Source organism: Galeopterus variegatus, unplaced genomic scaffold, assembly GCF_000696425.1.
Source record: "Galeopterus variegatus unplaced genomic scaffold, G_variegatus-3.0.2 Scaffold11119, whole genome shotgun sequence".
Classification (NCBI taxonomy): Eukaryota; Metazoa; Chordata; class Mammalia; order Dermoptera; family Cynocephalidae; genus Galeopterus; species Galeopterus variegatus.
The window spans coordinates 15390-36212 of NW_007737230.1; the positions used below are offsets into that span (position 1 = coordinate 15390).

General features: G+C 55.2%; 1 protein-coding gene across 1 annotated transcript in view; it reads left to right on the forward strand.

The window, feature by feature from the left end:
• Positions 1-5779: 5779 nt before the first annotated feature.
• Positions 5780-20823, forward strand: part of GNB1L (guanine nucleotide binding protein (G protein), beta polypeptide 1-like) — a gene marked incomplete at its 3' end in the record, with an annotated part of 19866 nt that continues 4822 nt past the window's right edge. Inside the window, exons 1-4 of the mRNA XM_008594594.1 lie at positions 5780-5924; positions 6405-6530; positions 14837-14999; positions 19458-19556. Coding sequence (XP_008592816.1) covers positions 5797-5924; positions 6405-6530; positions 14837-14999; positions 19458-19556 — 516 coding nt within the window. The remainder of the gene's footprint in view (positions 5925-6404; positions 6531-14836; positions 15000-19457; positions 19557-20823) is intronic.

Genomic DNA, 20823 nt, shown 5'->3' on the forward strand with positions numbered 1-20823 from the left:
GTAGCTTCATTTTTTACTTTCTTATTGTCTCTTGATGAGAATTATGATTTTGGGCTTCGTCCATGTAAGAATGGATTTATTTTCAGTTCTGTGGCGTATTCTATTGTATAAATATACCAGAATTATTTCATTCTGCAGTTGATAGCCACTTGGAGTGTTTCTAGTTTTTGTTGTTATTCATAATACTGCTGTGAACATTCTCGTACAAGTCTCTTTGTGCACATGTGAGAGAATTTCTTTAGGGTGTTTATCTAAGAGTAGGGCTGCTGAGTCACAGGGTGGGCACGATAGTACTGGATTGTTTTCCAAAGTGGTTGTTTCGATTTACGTTCCCTCTAGCATGGTGGAAAGGTTCCAGTTGTCCCATGTCTTTGTCAGCACTTGACAGACTGTTTAATTTTTTTTGGTAATCTGCTAGGAGTGTAATTATATTACATTGTGGTTTTGACAGGCATTTCCAAGATTATTAATTAGGTTAAATATTTTTGCATATGTTTATTGGACATTTATGTTGCTTGTGAAATGTCCGCTCAAGTCTTTTGCTCATTTTTCTTTTTGGCGTTTGCTGTTTTATTGTATCGATCTGTGTGTTCTTCATAGATTCTGGATACAAGTCTAGCAGAGACTTGTCTTTCTCCGCCAGCATGCTTTTATATTTTTAAATGTACAGAAAAGTTGCACATGTAGTATAATAAATATCTGCATACCCTTCACCTGTGTTCACCAGTGGTTAGCATTTTGCCACATTTGCTTTACTTCTCTACCTGTGTACTCATATATAGATAGATAGAGAGGGATTAAAAGAATTTTTTTGTGAAATTTCTGAAAACAGTTTGCAAACATTATAACGTTTCACCACTAAATACTTCGGCATACTGGTATATCTCCTAGGAATAAGGACATTCTTCTACATAAAATAACCTTAGCCTTCCCAAGAAAATTAATTCCATGTTGTCTGCAGTCCATACTCAGATTTCCCCCAGTGTCCCAGAAATGTTCCTCATACCTCCCCCCTTTTAAACCCAAGATCTGGGTTCACATGTTGCATTTAGTCTCTTTTAATATAGAAGAGTCACCCTGCTTTTTGCTCTTGTTTCTCTCGACATTGACCTTTTGACGAGTCCAAGCTGGTTACTTGTTCAGTGTCCCTTTGTGATCTGGATGTGTCTGATTGTTTCCTCATGGCTGGACTCATGTTGACGTTGTTGGCACGGATACATGAGGATGTTGCCATGTCTTCTGATTACATCACATCAGGAGATAAGTGATGCCAGTTTGTTTATTATTGGCGGTGCCAGCTTTGATCACTTGGTGAAGGTGGTGACAGCCAGATGTCTTCATTGTAAAGGTACATTTTCCTTTTGTGGTTTGTAAATAATCAGGAGACTGATACCTTGGCACAGTGCAGATCTCCTGTTTCCCAGCAGCCTTTCACCAGGTTGGATCCTTTTTTGAATCTGTGTGGTGATTTTTAGTCTCTTGCTCTTCTACTTGTAGTTTAGGTTCCCCTTTTTATTTCTTTAAAAACACTGAGCATCCTTATTTTATATACATGAATGCTTTGCCCCGTGGGTCTAGTTCTGCATCCTGTTGTTTCTGGTGGCTCTCACTCATGGTGCCATGATTCCTTATTTTTTTTGTGATTTGTGACCACGAGTCTGTGTTTTCTTAGGACTTTTTCTGTGAATTCATTTACATGGGATGAAGGTGGGTTCCTTGTGAGAAGACAGACTGATGTCTTGGGGATCTCCTAAGGTGGTATGAATTAGGGCTGACACCTGAGGGCTGGCATTTTTCTGGGACCTGTGGGTGCAGGTTTAGTTCTGGTTCAGCCTAACACTGGGCACATACCCTGTGGGGCCCCACCTTTATTGGGGTTCTCCTATGGGATTAGCCACCTTGGGAGGGCCCTAAGCCTCACCTTTCGTCACCCCAGAGGCCATCAGAACTGGAATTCCAGGTCTCTAATGGAGCACATGCCCTCAGGGCAGGCGCCAGCTGCAGGCTTCACAGGCCTCACCAGGCTGGACTTTTACTTCATGTTTGGCCTTTGAAGTTTCCAGACTTTTTTTGCCAGCATTAGTGATGCATGAAAGATCTCAAGTTTTTGAAATTTTTATTTTAGGGCCGGCCCGTGGCTCACTCGGGAGAGTGCGGTGCTGATAACACCAAGGTCACGGGTTCGTGCCAGCATTAGTGATGCATGAAAGATCTCAAGTTTTTGAAATTTTTATTTTAGGGCCGGCCCGTGGCTCACTCGGGAGAGTGTGGTGCTGATAACACCAAGGTCACGGGTTCGGATCCTATATAGAGATGGCCGGTTTGCTCATTGGCTGGGTGTGGTGCTGACAACACCAAGCCAAGGGTTGAGATCTCCTTACTGGTCATCTTTAAAAAAAAAAAAATTATTTTATCAACATTTTCCTTTGTTTTGGTGGGAGGGCCCATCAGGGCATCCATCCTGCTGGAAAGTGGCGCCTGCCCGGTCTGTGCTGGTTACGGGATGTTCAGCTGGCTCGTGGGGCTCTGGAGCTGGTTCTGTGCTCTTGTCTGACACACAGGCAGGGTACCAGGGAGGCCAAGGGGTCCACTTTGAGGCACTCCTGGCAGCCTGCGTGGCTCCTCTTTGTGTTGTCACATGCCCTCAGGCAGGACCCGTGGGCTGGGGCAGGCAGGGGCAGTGCTGGGGCATCCTGAGTGGTGGCTCCCCTGCTTTGGCTCTCTTCTCATGCTCTCTGCTGATTTCCAGACTTCTTCAGTAAGCAGTGGTCCGGCTGTAGTAAAGGAAAGTTCTCACTGAGTGGGTGCAGGCTGTGCAGCCCCGAGGGCAGGCGGGTGCCCAGGGCTTACCTGTGGCCTGTCTTTGTGTCAGGCTGCGGGGTGCACACAGAGGCATGAACACCTAGTTGTCTGAGAACATCTTGGAGAGGGACCCGTGGTTTGGGGGCCCCAGCCATTTCCCTGGCCCTGTCTCACCTGCCTCGAATTGCATGGGTGCATCTGCACTGATGCAGCCCTGGAGGGCCGTGGCAGGTCTGCATCAGCTGGGCGTCTTCGTTCCTGCTCCTGCCCCCTCCTAAGGGCATCCTTGGATCCTGGCAGTGAGCACCAGGTGTGCCTTGCTGCCTGGGCCCTGCCTGCCCACTGGTCTCCGTGCCCAGAGGATGGCTCAGGTCCCATCTTTGTGGGGGTAACGAGGCCTGCTGACCTGCTGCTGCTGTGGTGCATTGCGGGAGATGCTGTCCTTGACCATTTGTGCGCAGGGCTGACGGCCTGTGGGACTTTCAGGGGTGTTTGTAGCACCCATCGGAAAAGCTGTCAGAGCCATGCACATTTTGTCAGCTTGTCTTTCTTTTTAATTTTTAAAAGAATGCGCCTCTCTTTTCCATCTCAAAGAGCAAATGGAATCCAAAGTTGTGCTCTGTGGATCAGGTTTCCTGTTCCTCTGCCCTCCAGGAGGAAGAGACAAGGGCAAGAATGGCGCCGGGCAGCGCCAGGCTGGTACCACGCAGTGGCCTTGCGCAAGGGCTGCGGGCGCCGGGCCGGGGGAGATAGGAGAGGGCAGTAATTCTCAATTAGATTAATAAAGAATAATTAGATGTCATAAATCAAGTACTCCTAGGATATTGTCATGGGAAAAATATGTAGCTAGAATTAATTAGTTTTCAAATAAAGCTTTTATTTTAATTGCTTGAAATGATGGGGCCCTTAATTGCCGACGCAACGTTTTGGCCTGAACGTTTTGGTTGTTGTAACGTGACGGGTTTGTTCCCTGCAGTTCTGGGGAAACAATACAGGAGAACTTGATTTCATCATCTCAGAATGAGCCTTCTTCTGGTGAGGTTCTGGAAACTCCTGCCAGGCTGCAGGCAGGTTGCAAGTGTGGGCCAGGCTTTGGCTGGCTCTGCCCATGGCCGCTGGGCTCCCTGTGAGTGTGTGAGTGTGCCGTTGAGTGTTTATGTGTGTGCATGTGAGTGTACACAAGTGCACACATGTCTACAGCATGAGTGTGCATATGTGTATGCATGTGTGTGTTCATGTATGCATCTGTATGTGCATGAGTATGTGCAAACACATATGTGTGTGTATGCATATGAGTGTGTATGCCTGTACGCATTTGTGAGTGTGTGCATTTGTGTATATGCATGTATGAGTGTGTGTGTGTATGTTCATGCGTGCATATGCATGCATAGCTGTGCATGTTTATGTGTGTGTATATGTGTGTGTACGTGTCCTATGCGTGAGTTCTGCACATGTGCATGTATGCATGCTGTGTGTCCATATGTGTGCCTGTGTGTGTGCACACATGAGTACACCATGTGTCTGTGTCTGTGTACTGTACGTGGGAGCCTGTGAAGAGGTGGCCTGTTAGCCTCTGCTGCCTAGATGGCTGTGGCAGGAGAGGCCCCCCCATCCTGGACTCGGTGCTTTTCTGCTTTATCCGGGTCTACGTTCTTGGGCTTCTCATGGAGCTGGGGCCTTGCAGCCCTGTGCCCATCACCAACCTGCCGTTCTTACCTGGCAGGCACAGCACAGGTAGGTGGTGGCTTCTGAGGACCCAACAGCTGCTCCTCTGAACCTGTCTGCCAAGCCAGCCTGCCCTGGGCTGCTATTCCAGCATTTGGGGCTCTGGCCTGGCAGCTTACCTGTCACAGGCCAGAATAGGGGCCCCCTAGGTCCTGGGAGCCCATGGGTCCTGGGGTCAGGTCTCTTTGCCTCTTACAGGAGGCCACTCTTGTGTCTGGGAAGGGTCAGCCTTTTAGTCAAAGGTGAGAGAGGCTCTTAGTCTGAAACACTCCCCCAGCCCCCTCCCCCCCAAAAAAAAAGAAAAAATGGGAACTTGGCAGTTTGGAAAGTGCATTTCCGGGGATTTCCTCATTGTCTTTGAGAGTCAGGATTGAATGGTAAGAGTGGCCGCCTGTGGTCTCTCGCCAGGAATGGTGAGCCCCAGCCCAGGCCTAGCCCCAGCCCTGTTCCCACCGCCCTTGTGTGGGTGCAGGCCTCGCCGGCCTCACCCATGCCTCCCACCCTCCCCAGTCCGCTCTGCTCAGGCCCCGGGGGTCTTCTCGGAGCCTGGCTCTGGCTGCTGCCTGCCCTCTGAGCTCTGGGTGACCCAGGGCTGACTGGCTTGCGAGGCCCCAGCCACCTCGATAGAAGCATTTCTTAGGCGCTATGAGCCTTTTGTTCCAGTCAAGCTGCGCCTGCTTCTCTTCTGAAGAGAGAGGAGAGTGTGGGGTGGATTTAGAAGGGGAGATGACAGGGCTTGCCCGTGGAGGGTGCGGGTGAAGGGGGTGCCCTGGATGTGCCACCCTCTTGAGAAACCCATGCCTCTCCTGCCCCTGCTCCTGCCCATGTACTGTGGCCTTCGCTTGTGGCTTCTTCTGCAACGGCCTCCACCTCCTCCTGGGGCTGGTGCGGGTTGGGACCAGGGTGGTACACCTGTCTGCTGCAGAGACCTAAAGGCAAGGTTGGGGACGAGTGGCATCCAGGGAGGGCTCCCAGATTCCCAAGGGCCAGAGCAGCAACCAGAAGAGGCCACAGTGTGGAAAGGGCGAGCTCTGTGCTCTCAGCAGGGCTCCTGCTGCCGGCAGGGAGCAGCTCCTCTGCAGCCTCAGGGCCATTCAGCAACTGTCAGGGAATGGAGGGGAGGGTGTGTCCCCCTTCCCCCAGGAGGGGTGGAGGGCCGTGGCACTGGGCAGGGCTGTGCCTGGGCTGCCTTCCTAGAGGAGGATGGGAGGGGAGGGCACCATCACACACCTTCTCCCTCGGTCTCCAGGTGACTGCACCCTGCCTGACATGGCAGCCACCATCCCGCCACCACCACCAGACCCCCAGTTTGTCCTCCGAGGCACCCAGTCGGCCGTGCATGCACTGCACTTCTGTGGAGGAGCCCAGGCTGAGGGGCGCCCACTCCTCTTTTCGGGGTGAGTAGCTGCGGCCAGCCTTGGGGGCTGGGGCCGCGGCAGTGAAGTTGGGGAGTCATGGCTGGCAAGGAGGCCAGTGCTTGTTTGGGGGTGCTGGCAGAGGGGACCCACCTGACACACTGTCACCTCAGGCATCCCCCCTTTGGAGGAGGCAGGGATCCGCACCCTCCTGGTTACAGACGCAGGAGCATCGACACCATCCTGCTGTGTCCTCAGTGGCGTGGCCCTTCTCTTCCAGAGAGGCAGACTCCGCCTGAGTTAACCTCAAAGCTTCCAAGGCCCTCCCCACCTGCCCTCTCTGGAAAGGAGCACTTTGCCAATCTTATCCTTAGTTTATATTTAGAGTTGTTGGCTTTTAAACCAAACTCCACCAGCTAAAACACCCACGTCCCCCAGCTGTGTGGTCCCCAGGCCAGTCCCTGGCGCGTGCTGAGAACATCCACTGCCTCCCAACACCTGTACTTGGCTTGTCTGAAACAGGTCTCAGAGTGGCCTGGTGCACATCTGGAGCCTGCAGACACGGAGAGCCGTTGCCACCCTGGACGGCCATGGGGGCCAGTGTGTGACTTGGCTGCAGACGCTGCCCCAGGGGCACCAGCTCCTCAGGTGGGTCCCAGCAGCAGCAAATGAGGTTCCGAGGAACCAGGCTGTGGCCTTTGGTGGGAGCCAGGAATTCTATGATGGAGGTTCTCATGGCCCCACCCAGCTACCCGCACGCGCGGTGGCCCCACCCCAATGGCAGACAGGGGTGACCTGAAGGGTTAGGAGGGTTTGGCCAGCTTGTTCGCAGCATTCAGAGGTGCAGGACCAGCCTGGCATCCCTCTGCAGCTCATTGTCAGGAAGGCGGGCAGATCTGACCTCTGCATGGTCACCATCTTTGCTGGGGCCCTTTGCTCCTCTGAGGCAAGGCGGGAGGTGCCACTTCAGGAGGCTTGGAGGACCGGGCTGGTGACATTTGAGGTAGCTGCTGCCAGCCCAGGCATGAGATGGTGGGGAGGGCTGGGGCTTCATAAAGGGCACTGGACTGTGGCTTGGGGGGCTGAGCAGGGGTGAGCAGAGGGGAATGGTACAAAGCGCCAGGACCAAAAGCCCAGGGGGGAAGCCAAGGAGAGCCTCTCATTGACTGCCTGTCCTTCCCTGAGCCATGCACTGTGAACACAGCAGGTCACAGTGCCATTGGAGGCCCTAGGAGCCGGGAACTCTTGGACCTGGAGCCCTGGCCAGTGTCCCTTCAACAGGTTACGACACCCACCTGACTGTTCCCAAGAGGAAGCAGCCCCTGGCACTGTGCCATGCATGGTCATGTGGCTGGCGAGGTGGTAGCTGAGCTGTGGGCATGGGGCTCAGGTGGGGCTTGGGCAGGGCTTGGGTGGGGCTCAGGTGGGGGCTCCAGTAGGCGGTGAGTGGCTCTGTGTGTAGCTCTGTCACACAGCGGTGTGCTTCAGCGTGTTTCTGAAGTGGGTGTAGTGATGAGGCGTCTCCCTGCCCTGGTCCCCCCTGTGGCATCCTGGTCTCCTTCCTCCAAGGCACTGAGCCCGTGTGTGGGTGCGTGTGTTTTGTCCCCTACAAATCACTTGGGTATCATTTATCTAGGCTGCCCCCAGCTAGAAAGGACCACACAGATGGCCTGTCCTCATCTTGGTGTCTGTGCCAAGAACTCACTGTTCCAGCCTCTGCTTAGCATAAGGGCAGTTTTCTAGGTACCCTTAGGGTCCATGAGCCCTTGGCCCATCCCAAGGCAGCATGACTGGGATGTCCTCATCCCCCAAAATGGTGGTGCTGCCTGGGCAGGTACCTGCTGAGAAGAGCCTAATGAATGTACGAGGATGGCTGTGTCCGCAGCCTGGTGCCAGCCTGTGGCCTCAGCAGAGCCCACCCTGGCCAGAGGTCATTCTGTGGCTGAGCCCAGGCCTCTCCTTGGAGGAGCCTCTGCCTCCATTGTGGTGGCCCCAGGTCCCAGTCTCACCACAGCCACGCCTCAGGGTGACCTTCTCTGTAACCACGGCACCATCTTCCCATGCAGGCGGCCGGGACTGGTCACCAGGGTGGCAGCAGAGCCTAACACTAAAGCTCTCCCGGGCTGATCAGGGCCGCCCCCTACAGCACAGAGAACTGCCGTGAGGGGCACTGGGAGCGCCTCACACTTGGTGCTGGGTAGCTGCATTGAGCAGGAGGTGGCAGGGGTGACCAGGGGGCCTGGCACTCCTAGTGGAGGAGACCACGTGTGCTGAGGCCAGGGAGTGTCACGCAGGGCCATGAGGGGCTGGGGACTGGGCCACCTGCAGGGGCCCCGTGGCAGTGGGCAGCAGAACAGGGAGGGGGCAGCCCCTGGTGGCTGGCCTGGGGCTGTGTTCTGGAACTGCTGCTGTGGCCTCATGGAGGTGATCGGGTCCAGGGACATCAGGCCAAAGGTGGACTGGGAAGCAGCAGGAGGGGCAGATGGGCGAGGGTCTTCCCCACTTCCCACAGGGAGAAGGAGAGACAAACATGACAGGGACTGGGAGGGCGTGCAGAGAGCGGCAACAAGCCCTCTTCCAGGGCACCTGGCCGCTGCGGTAGGCCATTGTCATTGATCAAAGTGACACCTGCCCCTGTGTGGGGATCGCTGCCACCAGCACAGGAGCCCACCAAGTCTAAGTGTTGCTTTCCTGAGCAGCCTGTGCTCCCACGTGGCCTGCTGCTTTCCTCTTGGGATCTGTCGTCCATATTCGGGGCATTTGTGTGCCTCCACCTTCACAGCCCAGAACTCCGGAAGGACAGGCTGTTCTGCTCTGTACTTAGTGCTTGGGACACATGGGCGCTGTGTAGTCCAGTCCTAGAGGATGATTCCTGCCTGGCCCCCACCAGCGTGCCAAGCACTTTTGTGCCAGACTCACACGATGCCCACCACTTGGAAGATGGCTGGCAGCTGACAGAGGGGCCAGAGTTGTGCGGGAGGGCAGTGCCCTGGACCTGTGTGCTTTTAGAGCCCTCGTGGGACCTCACCTCCTTCCTGGCCAGGCTGGCCCAAATTCCCACACCCCTCTCAGTGCAGAGGTCCTCCATGTGGTTTCAGTCTTTCCCTGATTGTCAGAGTAGTTGACATTTCTAAATACCACCTGCATAGGGAGTTGCTGTTTGTAAATGTTACTCCTGAGTGTTCAGCCGAGGTGTCCTGCTTCGCCAGGGCTCGGGTGTCTAGGCAGCGTTAGGGTGTCCTCCAGGCAGGGGCTGCGCCAGGCCCCGTGCAAGAGGTGCACTCACAGGGCAGCCAGGGGGTGAGCGTTTGGTGGTGTCCCCTTTCCAGCCAGGGTGGCGCTTCAGCAGCCCCTCTCCAGGCACAGCCGGCTGTGGGTCAGGAGGGCTGCAGGTCTGCAGGTGTGGGATGCTCAAGTGCATTTACGTTGCACTGGGGACTGCGGCCTGCGGAAGCCTCCCCCACTCAGCCTGCACTCAGCTGTGTTTGGAAGCCAAGTCTCTCCAAGTGGCCCTTGAAGGGGTGGTACGCTTTCATGTCGAGGGGAGGCCAGGGGACACCCCCAGCCCTGCATGCACTCCAAGGACACACCTGTGCCCACAACAGCCGCCTTAGCAGGGTGTTTCCTTGAACTTTTTTGTTGTGAACTATAACACACTTATGGAAGAGTGCGAGAACAAGCGTACAGACTATTGTCTCATGGCAGAATGAGCACCTGAGTAAGCACCTCCCAGTCCCAGGTGGAGCACTGCCAGCACAGGGCCCCCAGGGCCCCCGAGCCCCTTGTGCTGCTGCTACCTGCCTTCCCTGGAGGTGATGTGCACCCCACCCCAGGAGGCAGCCCCCACGCCTTGCTCTTGCTATACCATCTGAATATATGTCTCTAGAAAGCATAGACTAGTTGCATCTGCCTTTTTCTGTAAAAGAAACAGAGCCGTGAGGAATAGCTTCCTTTGCGTCTGCCATCTGTCACTCGACCTCGTCTCTGTGAGGTCCACCTTGTCACATGTAGCTACGTTAGTTGTTTTCTATGCGCTACTCCACAGGTGTCTTACCCTGCTGCTGTCTGGGGGGATCTGGGTTTCCCACTCGGAGCTGTTAGGATCGAAGCTGCTGGGAGTTCGCCTGTCTGGGTCTCCTGGTGCTGGGTGCACAAGGGCCTGCAGGCTGCAGCCCATACCCAGAGTTGGGACGTCTGAGCCACAGGCGTGTGCACATTTGACTTGTCAGGACTTGTCAGGACTCCAGGCCACCTGCACCCCCAGAGTGGGAGTGCCCAACCCCCTCGCTGCCCACTGGACACAGGCACCTCCGAAGTGCTTAATTTGCGTTTTCTGATCACTTAATGATGGAGCCCTCTTCTATGTTTGTTGGCCACTGGGATAAACCCTCTCTCAATGCCACTTTGGTCTCTGTCCATTTCTCTATTGGATTGACTGCCTTTTTCCTACTGATGTATAGGAGGGTTTTTTGATATTCTAGATATGATAGTTTTTCTTTTTTCCTTTGGGCAGCTGGCCAGTTCAGGGATCTGAACCCTTGACCTTGGTGCTACAACACTGCACTCTAACCAACTGAGCTAACCAGCCAGCCCCTTAGATATTTTTATAGCACAAATCATTTCTCCAACACAACTTGCATTTTTCACTATCTTAATGTCTTTACTGAACAGAAGTTATTAGTTTTAATGGAGTCACATTTGCCAGGCTTTCCCCTTCCAGCGAGTGCTTTTGCGTCCTGTGGAGAGTCCCTGCAGCGAGCGCCACCGTTCCTTTTAGGCCCATGGTTCATCTGGAAGGCTCTGTGTTCCCATGGAGATACCCAATGGTCCCGTCTTCCCTTCCCTCATTTCCCCTCCAGGCTCTGTGACGGTGACATCTGAGGACATGGACAGGGAGGGGTGCAGAAGGGTGGGTGGTAGTGTGCCCACAAGCAGCACGAGGTGGGGCAGTGTCGCAGAGGAGCCAAGAGGATGGGAGTTTGGCCGCGTCAGGCAAACAAGTTCATTGGTTGCGCATCTCAGTAAACATCTGGAGGACAACAGGAGCCATGTGTCCCTGTCCAGAGAAGAGAGATACAAACGTGGAAAGGGGTAGGCGGGAAAGAAGCGGAAGGGGTAGGACTGCAACTGGAGGGCTCAGTGTGAACTGGTGGGTTTGAAGATGTCTACACAAAGATATGTCAGAAATAATGTGTGCTGATGTGTGATGTCTGTGCATGTGTGTGTGAGGTGTGTGTATGTGTGGTTGTGGGGGTGATTGTGTGTGGTGTGTGTGTATGTATGTGAGGGGTGTGTGGTGTGTTTGTGGGATGTGTGTATGTGGGGGCTGTGGGGTATGATTTTGTGTGTGGCGTGTGAGGTTGGTTGTGCAGTGGGTGTGTGTTGTGTTTGTGTACATGTGGGAAGTGTGTGGGTGCGATATCATGCATGATGTGTGTGTACCTGTGAGGTGTGTGTGATTTTGTGTGTGTGATGTGCAAGATGTGTGTGTGTACATGTGTGAGGTGTGGGGTGTCTCCTAGCTCTGTCTGCTGAGAGGGGCTGGTGGCGGCAGCGCCGTCGTAGTGAGCACACCAGCACCCAGAGCTTGGTTTCTAAATGTCTCTCTGTGTGAGAAGAACGAGGATTCCTGGAGAAACAGTTGGTTCTAAGCCTGGAATACCTCACTGGTGGACACCTGTCAGGGACTCTGAGTCAGGCTGACAGGGCTCCCATTGACCAATTTGGGATGATTTGAGCAGAAAGATAAATGAGAATTTTGGATGCTATCCCACTGAACGATGTAGGAGTGCATGAGTCCAGCCTGATAGAAGGGAGGGACAGGGCGGAAGGGAAAGCCCATCCTTCCAGGAGGATGTAGCCCATCTGTGAGGAGGGGGGCACGTCGGTCACCCTGCAGCAGCCATCCTGGCGAGGCTGAGTGGGTGGCGGCCTCAGCGTGTGCCAAGTTAGGGCTTGTAGGAGGATTGGATTATTGGTGTAACATCAGAATCTCTTCCCCCTCAAAACACTACCCAGACAGGGCAAATGGTGGCGTTGCAGGGGACAGGCCCGACGGGCACCATCTGGACTAGGCGACAGGGTCCATGTCCCCAGTGGTGGGCAGGTCGCATCATGCCCCCGGGTGGACCACCAAGGGGGATACAGCCTCACCTCTGGAGCATCCCCTTAGGAACACGGGCTGGGTCTCAGCACCAGGCAGCGTCGTCTCGTGAGGAGGTGCATGCTGGCTTACCTAGGGGTGGCAGAGTGTTGGCAGGGGCAGCGAGTGCACGTGTGTGTGAGCAGGAAGGGGCTCAGAGGCCTGGTGTGAACAGGCCGGGCACCGGGGCAGGAGGCTGTTCTCACAACTGTCCTGTGAGTTCAGAATAATAGCTACTTGAAAAACAAGTCTGTCCTCAGCTCTCTGCCAGTGCACGTGGGTGCACCCCACATGAGCTCGGTGCCCCTGACATGAGCATGTTGCCCGGGTGTTGTACCATCCTGTCATCTAGCAGAGCCTCATGAGGCCGTGTGAGTTGTAGTCCTTCAAATGTCCAGGCACATTCTGAACATTTGCTTGGTGGGTTCTCCAGAAACCAAGCAGAGGTTGGGATTGGGATTGGGATTGAGTTGCTCTAGATCAGCCTGGGGAGGACTCACATGCTGAGTCCTCTAGGGCAGGGACCCCTCACACACCTGGCACACCTGGCACAACGTTGGTGCGTGCTGGTAACTCATCCCCACACGTCGCTTAGTTTCTTCTGTTTTTCCACCATGTCCTTTTCTGCTCCAGGATCCATTGAGCTGCTGGGTCTCCTTAGTTCCCGCTGGTCTTGTTTTTCGCAACATGTTTGAAGAGCACTGTTCAGGTGTTTTGTAGACTGCCCCTCAGGCTGGGCTTGTCTGATGTTTTCTCAGGATTAGACTGGGGTGAGGGGTTTGGGGAGGAAACCCACAGAGGCAAAGTGCCCTTCTTATGTCATCGTGCCAGGGGTCCATGGTGTCCACGTGGCTGGTCATGGGTGAGGCTTCCCTGGGTCACCTGGGTGGGGAGGTGAGTTCCCCATCGAGGTGCTACTTTCGCTTACTGGCTTCCTTTGAAGCGGGTCATAGGTGCAGCGCACACGTGATGGGAGGAGAAGTAAGCCCCGCCTCCCGGACGGAGGGGGTCCAAGAACACGTGGGCCTCTGTTCACACCAGCACTGTAATTAATAGATATTTGGGGCCATGCAAATGTCCTGTTTCTCCTTAAAGTTTTGCCCACTAATTTCAGCATCCATCGATGGATTCTGCCTGTGGTGGTTGTTACTGGATGTTCTCATGGGGATTTTCTATTTCCCTTGTTCCTCCTCCTTTTTTAGAATTCTGCTTTAGCTGGAATTAAGGAATGTGCAGGGAAGGGTTGTCCCTTCTCCCCCATTTATTTATGCATTCATCATGAGAATGGCTCATGGAGATGTACTTCATTCTTTCAGCCAAAATCTAATCCTCCTGCTGTTTGCTGTTTATTTTGTCACTCAGATTATTCCAGCTTTGGTGCCTGTGTCCTGACAAGCCCCATCCTATTTTATTTAATTTTCAAGTATTTCCTTACTTTTTGGAACTGTGAGATACTTGGAACTCATCTTGTTTTCCCCCCAACCCCTGCCCTAGCATCAGCCATTTCTCCAGAACCGTGGCTCCTGTTTTTGGAGAATGGGGTAAGAGACCGAGACCTGGTGCTGGCGCGCACGTCGCTTCCTGTTGCTCTCAGCGGACCACGCTGGGAAAGAGCTGTGTGGATGCAGCCCGCGCGGCCGTCCTTGTCTGCAGTCATTTCTGTGCCTGCCTGTGCGTATATCGACTACACAGCATCACACTGACCTCTCGATGTTAATCCAACCCCACAGGCCCATGTCGCCTCCTGTGCTTCTTTGTAATGACTCCCTGTGAGGGACTGATTTACTTCTCTCGTCCACCTTGGTGTGCGTGTGAGGCGGATTCGGAATTGCTGACCCACACCACGTGAGACGCGAGTAAACCAACTGCAGTGCTGTGTCTGCACAGTTGTTTTTGTCGTCAGTCTTACGGTGTGTAGTCGAAACATTTTCCCCAGCTCCTGAGGTCGGCTCCTGTCTGTCCTTCCCCTTGGGTGCAACGTGTCATCCTGTGGTCCTGACATCCTAGTTGGTTGGCTGTTTATTTTTAAAGTACACATGGTAAAGTTCACTCTTTGAGTTCTGTGGATTTGACAGATGCATGTGGTCATGCATCTTGTCACCCCAGGGCCCAAAGCCCATGTGCCGCTCCATCAGCAGTTCCTTCCCATAGTTCTCCATTTCTGTATTCTTGCCTTTTCTACAGTGTCACGAGTGGAATTGTACAGTATGTAGCCTTTCGTAGTTGGCTTCTTTAACTTAGCAAAACACATCTAGAATTCTTCCAGGCCATTGCACGTGTCAGCAGTTGGCTCCTCTACTGCTGAGTGGAGCTCCAGGGTGCGATGGGCCATCTCCTGTTGAAGGACTGCTGGGTTGTTTCTGGTTTGGGCAATTATGAATCGAGCTGGTGGCAACGTTCTTGTTCAGGTTTTTGAGTGAATGTAGGTTTAAAATTCACCTTGGAAAATACCTGAGAGTGGGATTGCTGGGTCGTCAAGCCTAATTCACAGAGGGAGGGAGGGCATGCACTTTGGTGGCATGGGCAGCAGCAGGAAGGCCACAGGCAGCAGATCATGGGCATGTGCTACGGAGCATCCAAGGCCTCAGTCTGCTGTGTGTCCTGGTATCAGGTGCCTCAGATGCCTGCTCACGAGTAAATACTGGGATAGAAAAGCCCTTGTGATGATCAACGCTCACTGCAGCCACTCTCTGGAAATGTGGCCCTGCCTTCCTTCTGCCTTAGGGCCCATGGGCACCACTATTGGTGGATGTGAGGTGTGTGGGGAGCCCATTGGGGGACTCTCATCGCCTATCTCCTCTTGGTTTGGAAGTCAGGGCCGGGACCTGAAGCTGTGCCTATGGGACCTGGCAGAGGGCAGGAACACCGTCATGGACTCTGTGCGCCTGGAGAGTGTGGGCTTCTGCAGGAGCGCCATCCTGGCCGGGGGGCAGCCCCGCTGGACACTGGCTGTGCCGGGGAAGGACAGTGATGAGGTGAGAGCCAGCCCGCCTGAGGCCCTTCTTCCACGAGCTCCTGGGAGCGCATTTTCTCTCTGACAGGTGTGCTCATTCTCCACACTTGTTTAAGAGGTGCACCATGTCCACCCACAGGACCCTGTGTGGCAGCTCCAGCAGCCTCCAGCTGGTGTGTGGTGGGCTAGGTCTTGATGTGGTCACCTGTGAGGTGGCCCTGGCAGTGAGCCATCCTCCTAGGGCAGTGGTGAGAATCAGGAAGGATACTCGGGTTGGGGTCGGTGTCTCAGAGGGCCTTGGCACCCAGCACAGTGTGGCGCAGGACGACCAAGTGTCAAGGCCCAAGACCATCAGGAGCGATTGAGGGAGAGACTGCTCAGGTCCTCAGAGGACCTAGATCAGCAGGAGTAATGGGAGAAGTTGGGTGATGGGTGGGAGTATGTGGGGCTCTGAGCCAGGGCAGCAAGTCCCAAGGGAAGAGATGAGCAGGGAACATCCCAAGGATGGGGCTGCAAAGAACAGGGCCTGAGGTGAGCATAGAGTCACCATCAGATGGAGCCCAGGCCAGTGACCAGAGGTGCTGGTGACATGGATTGGTCAGTGGCGTCCACATCTCCTGGGGACAGAGGAGGCAGAGTCCGCCAAGGGAAGGGGTACCCAGGATGTTGGGGGCAGCGGTGCTGAAAGCAAGGGAGGAGGGTGTTGTAGAGGACGAGGGTGTCCTAGAGGAGAAAGGTGTCCTAGAGGAGGAAGGTATCGCAGAGGACGAGGGTGTCGCAGAGGAGGAGGGTGTCGCAGAGGAGGAGGGTGTCGCAGAGGACGAGGGTGGCGCAGAGGAGGAGGGTGTCGCAGAGGACGAGGGTGGCGCAGAGGACGAGGGTGGCGCAGAGGAGGAGGGTGGCACAGAGAAGGAGGGTGTCCCAGAGGGGGAGGGTGTGGCTGGAGGCCCAGCTTGTGGGAAGCTGAAGGGAAACTGGGAAAGAAACCTATGAGTGGCACCAGGAAGGCCTGGTGAGTGTGCAGCACAGTTGCCCCAGGGCTGGGGTGTGGGGAGGGAGGAGGGATGGGCGTCTTGGGGGCAGAGAGCGCACGGGGTGGGAGGGAACCTCTGCCCCCCTCTGCTGCCACTCCCGAGTCCTCCCTGTCCCCTGCTGGCCCTGTGAGCCTCCAGGCAGGTGGCACTGGGCAGGGCAGCTCCTGCCATGGCGCTGGCTGACCAAGGCTCCTGTGCACACAGTTGTTTGGCCCCTGCCCAGGGAGAGTCGTTTGTCTTCAAGCAGATCCAGTTCTTAAATAATGAGATAGAAACAGGCATTTATTTGTTCACGATTGCTTTTAAATCACCAATTAGGAGCTACATACACTTTTCTTGCCAATTTGCCAAGAAGCTGTTAGAAGTTTTATTAATGTGAGAGAGGGAGGTGCGTCCTCCTGGATGACAGGGGCAGGCAGTGCGGGCTCCCCGAGCGTGGACCCACAGGAAGCTGCGGGAGGTTTGAGTCAGCTCCTCCCCAGGGTGGGTGCTGCCAGCCAGCCATCCACATGCGCACCCGCCTCGGCCACCCCGGCTACTGGCACACAGTGAGCCTGCTACTGCCTTCCTCGGAGGTCACGTACGTCCTCACATTCGAGGCTGTTTTTAACCCACTTCCTGGCTCCCAGCTCTCCCAGTGCAGACAGCAGCTGTGTTTTTCAGGAGCAACCAGTCTGGGGACCCCGCACATCCTGGGAAAATGGTTGTTTTTCACGTTCCCACCTGGAATTTGCCTGGCCTGGGCCCTGGAAAAGCATCCTGGCCTGTGCCCAAACAGTGCCCGGGGAGCCGCACTCCTGCCCCGCTTGGCCGTCTGGGTGGCCACACTTGCCCAAACCCAACATTTTTCCTTCTGGAAACAAAGTTGCAGTTGGGTGCCAGACAGAAAGCTCAACAGTGTCTGTAGGAGGCTCCAAGCACAGGCAAGAGCCGGGAGCTCCTCCTCCAAACCCACAGAGGCCCTAGGCTGGTGCCTGGGCCAGGTGGACACTGGGCCTGCTCTGCTTGCTGGGCCTGGCTCCCTGCTCCCACATCCTGCACCCAGGGTGTGGTTCGAGGCGCTGCCACCAGTGCGCTCTCCCGCAGCTCCCAGCTTGGGGCCTCAGGGCTGTCCTGGTTCTCACCCTCAGCCCCCCCTACCCCTCCTGTCGCTCCTGCCTGAGCTCACTGGCCTGCCGAGAGTCCCCTTGCCCTTGAGCCCCTCCTCACTGCCAGCTGAAGGGGCTTCCTGAGCCCGCAGATCGGATGAGCCCTCCCTCGTCCACCCGTGGGCTGGGTGCCTGGCCCTGTAGACCGTGGGCCCAGTGATGTCTGCTTGCTCCAGCCCAGTTAACCTCTCGAAACCAGCCTGTCCTCCTGATATGGCAACAGAAGGAACAAATCTCATTTTAAGAAACCTGGGCTAGAGGAATGCTAAAAGTAGGAAATCAAGTGAGCCACCCCTCAGTGTGGTCTGTGTCCTCCAGTCCGCCCTCCACAGCCCAGATGTGAGTCCCACAGACTCTGTGAAACAGCTAAGGGGTCATGGCACCATGGTGACAACTTGCTGCTGCTCCCACGTCTGGGGTCACAGCTCCAGCTCACCACAGGCCCCTGTGCCTGTGGCTCTTTCATGCGGTGGCCACAGCTGATTCTAAAGGGAGGAAGCCGGTCAGGGAGTCTCCTGCTCAGAGCAGAGCCTCCGGCCTCGCTTGGGCTCTCTGTGTTGCGTGGGCCAGCATCTTGTTTCTCAGATGTCCTCTTTCCTGTATTTCTTGTCATCTTGCTAGAGCGTCTCCTTGAGCAGTTTTTTCATAAGGAATCCTTGGTGACCAAAGGTTCCTCCTTTTTACCCTCATACTTGCCATTTGGGCTGCTGCAGGATTTGGCTCTGTCGTTCTGTCCCCAAGCTTGCAGGCCTCAGCTCACCATCCCTGTGTGGCCGGGCTCTGCAGCGTTTTTGCTGTCCGGGGCTCCTTTTCCCGGCAGCCTCTTATTTCATAACTGTAACAACCTCTCCCGTTGTGAAGAGGTTCCCTTTTCTGTTCCCTTCATCATGTCCCTGAATTTGTTCCCCTGAGGCCTCTTCCGTCAGGCTCTTGGCTTGCCCTGAGTGCCCTTGTTTCTGGGCTTGGGGGGGGCGGTGAGCTTCTGTGTGTGCATGCATGTGCGTGTGCATGCGTGTCTGCACGGGCACACGGGTAGGGGCTCCAGGACTTAACGTCTGCAGCAGGTGGGACTGAGTACAGTGAACTGTCCCCTGGTGCTGAGCAGGGACATAAGCTCTACTGTTCAGAGGCTGAGCCCTGTGGGGGTTGCTGGTGACAGCGTCCTGCCCAGATAGCACCACGACCCCAGCCCATGTGTCAGAGGTGGGCATTGGCCGACAGGACCAGGCTTCATGCCCGGCTCTCTGTCTTGCCCAGAGGCTGCCCTTGGCATGGCCCCCAGCACACGTGGCAGATCTGGAATTCAGACTTGGGGTCCTAGTGAGGGCATCGTGTTTCTCACCTGCACAGCATTGCCACATTGTTGATAGAGAGCTGCTCTCACCAGTACCCAGGAAGTTCATGGCTGGCTGAGCCTCCCCAGTCATACAGAGCCGTGGCAGAGGGACCCTATTCTAGTAGAACCATTGGGTGGCACAAACACAAGTCCAGGGGAGCATCTCGCCAGCCCTGTGCTATAGCACATCATGTGGGAACTCCCTACTCCTCCAAGCCCCATAGATGGGGACCCTGTCCCCACTGTGTGGATGAAGGAGCCCAGATGCTCGGACATGTGACAGCTGAGGCCACATTCTGGTCTGCCGTGCTCCAGGGGCCGAATCTGCTCCTCATGGCCTCAGCCGTCCTCTGGGGATGGTGCTGGGCAGAGCCTGGCCCCTGTCTTCAGCAGATGGGCAGTGTATAAGCCTGGGCTATGTGGGCCTGTGTTCAGGTAACAGAACGCAGCCTCGATGCACAGGCACATGGAGGCTGGGAGAGCTGGTTCCAAATGGAGCTACTCTTGGCGCGCACACATCGTGTTCATTTCTCAAGCTGGTGCTGAGTCCCCAGGCACCCCGTGCGCATCTTTGTACTATTGATACGCCTGAGATCGTCCAAAGTGGCTCACGTGTAAAACCTACACCAAGAAGGAGAAGCAGGCAGAGGAGGGAGGATCAGCCAAGCTAAGTCAGGCCTCCTGCTCAGCCCAGACAGTGAAATGGGGAGAGGCCAGAGATGGCTGCTGGTTGATGACAGCTGGTCACTCAGGAATGATGCGAACATTTCACAAGGGCCAGGAGCACCCAAGCCCCCGAGTCTGTGCAGCCTAATTAGGAGACTCAGCTCCCAGGTCCCTGCAGGTAGGAGAGCAGACAGAAACTCGCAGAAGCCTTGGCTAATCGCCTTAAAAGTCTCTTGTTTGTATAGCACAGACTCGTCTTGGCGTCGGCCCAAATCAACTTGTTTTCTTACTGTCAGGTTCAGATTCTGGAGATGCCATCCAAGACGTCAGTGTGCACCCTGAAGCCAGAGGCGGATGCCAAGCCGGGCATGCCCATGTGCCTGGAGCTGTGGCAGGTAAGGCCCAGCGCCAGCCCCGCCCCACTGGCCACGCCTGCCAGCCTGAGACATGTCCCAAGCAGGGTCTGATTTATCGTCAAACCCATCGGGCAGCACCCCGTTCAGAAAGCACATGCACACCACCTCTGCAGCCTCAGTGTCCCCAGCCGGCCCTCGGCTCTTCCCCGTTGCTGCTGCTGCTACTGCTACAGAGGGGGATTCCTGTAAATCACCCGAACAGAGGCCTGGTTTAGCTGGCAGGGCAGCAGCAGGTCCTTGTCCTCTGCAGGCCCCCTGGGTTCACCCCATAGGGTACCCTCCTGCTTGGTGGCCACAGGTAGGGGATGGTTGATCAGCTGCCTGGCCCACATTGGGAGGGGACGTGCACCCTCCCCTCAGCCTCAGTCCACCAGCCCTGTCGAGGGCTGGGAGAGACATGCTGACTGCGGTGGGCCCGCGCGGCCCTTGCTTTTCTTGAAATTAATTTTTGTTACTTCTTTGTCTCTTTAGAGGCAGGAGTAGGCTTAATATGATGACTTTCTACGCGGCTATGCGCAGAATGCCTAATCCACAGCCATTTCCTTCTTTCTTGACTATTCTTTCTGGTTAGAGAGCGTCAGGAGCCATCTCCCGGGGCCAGCAGCAGAAGCCAGGGCCAAAGTGAGGGTCACAGGCCTGAGTCTCCCTGTCTCCACCAGAGTCCCCAGTCTTCCTTCAGGGGTGTCCCACCATCCCAGTTTTCCTTTCCTTGGGACCATGCGTGTCTGGAACAGCAAAGGAAATGCTCTGGTGTGTTTACTTGCAAAGGATCACAGGAAGCCTCAGCCCTAAGCGTCTTTACTGCTGCAGAACCCGTGGCAGGCAGGTCATTGAGCAACGTCAATCTCGGGAGTGCTTGGGGATCCCTGGGCCCCGCTCTGTTCAGTTCTGAGAGCCACCTCGTGCTGGCCTGCGATCAGCAGGAGGTGATTCCTGCCTCACTGCTTCTTTGAACTCTTCACAAGAGTCAGACTGGATGGGCTTGTGCAGTTTGCAGGGGTTTGCATGCTCTGCAAGATCCCATGGCATGGGCACCCCAGAGACCCTGTCCCCAGTGCTTGTCTCCTCATGACCAGAAAGATTGCTGCCTTTCTTACAGCTGACTTTCCCTGCAGTTTCTTGACTGAGAACATTCCAGCTGGAACTCAGGGTCTCTGATAAGCTGTGTTGTTGCTTCTGTGGCTACAGCCCCCTGGAGAGAAGCCCACGGAGGTCTGGGTGTCAGGAGGTGGGGTCTTCCCAGAGC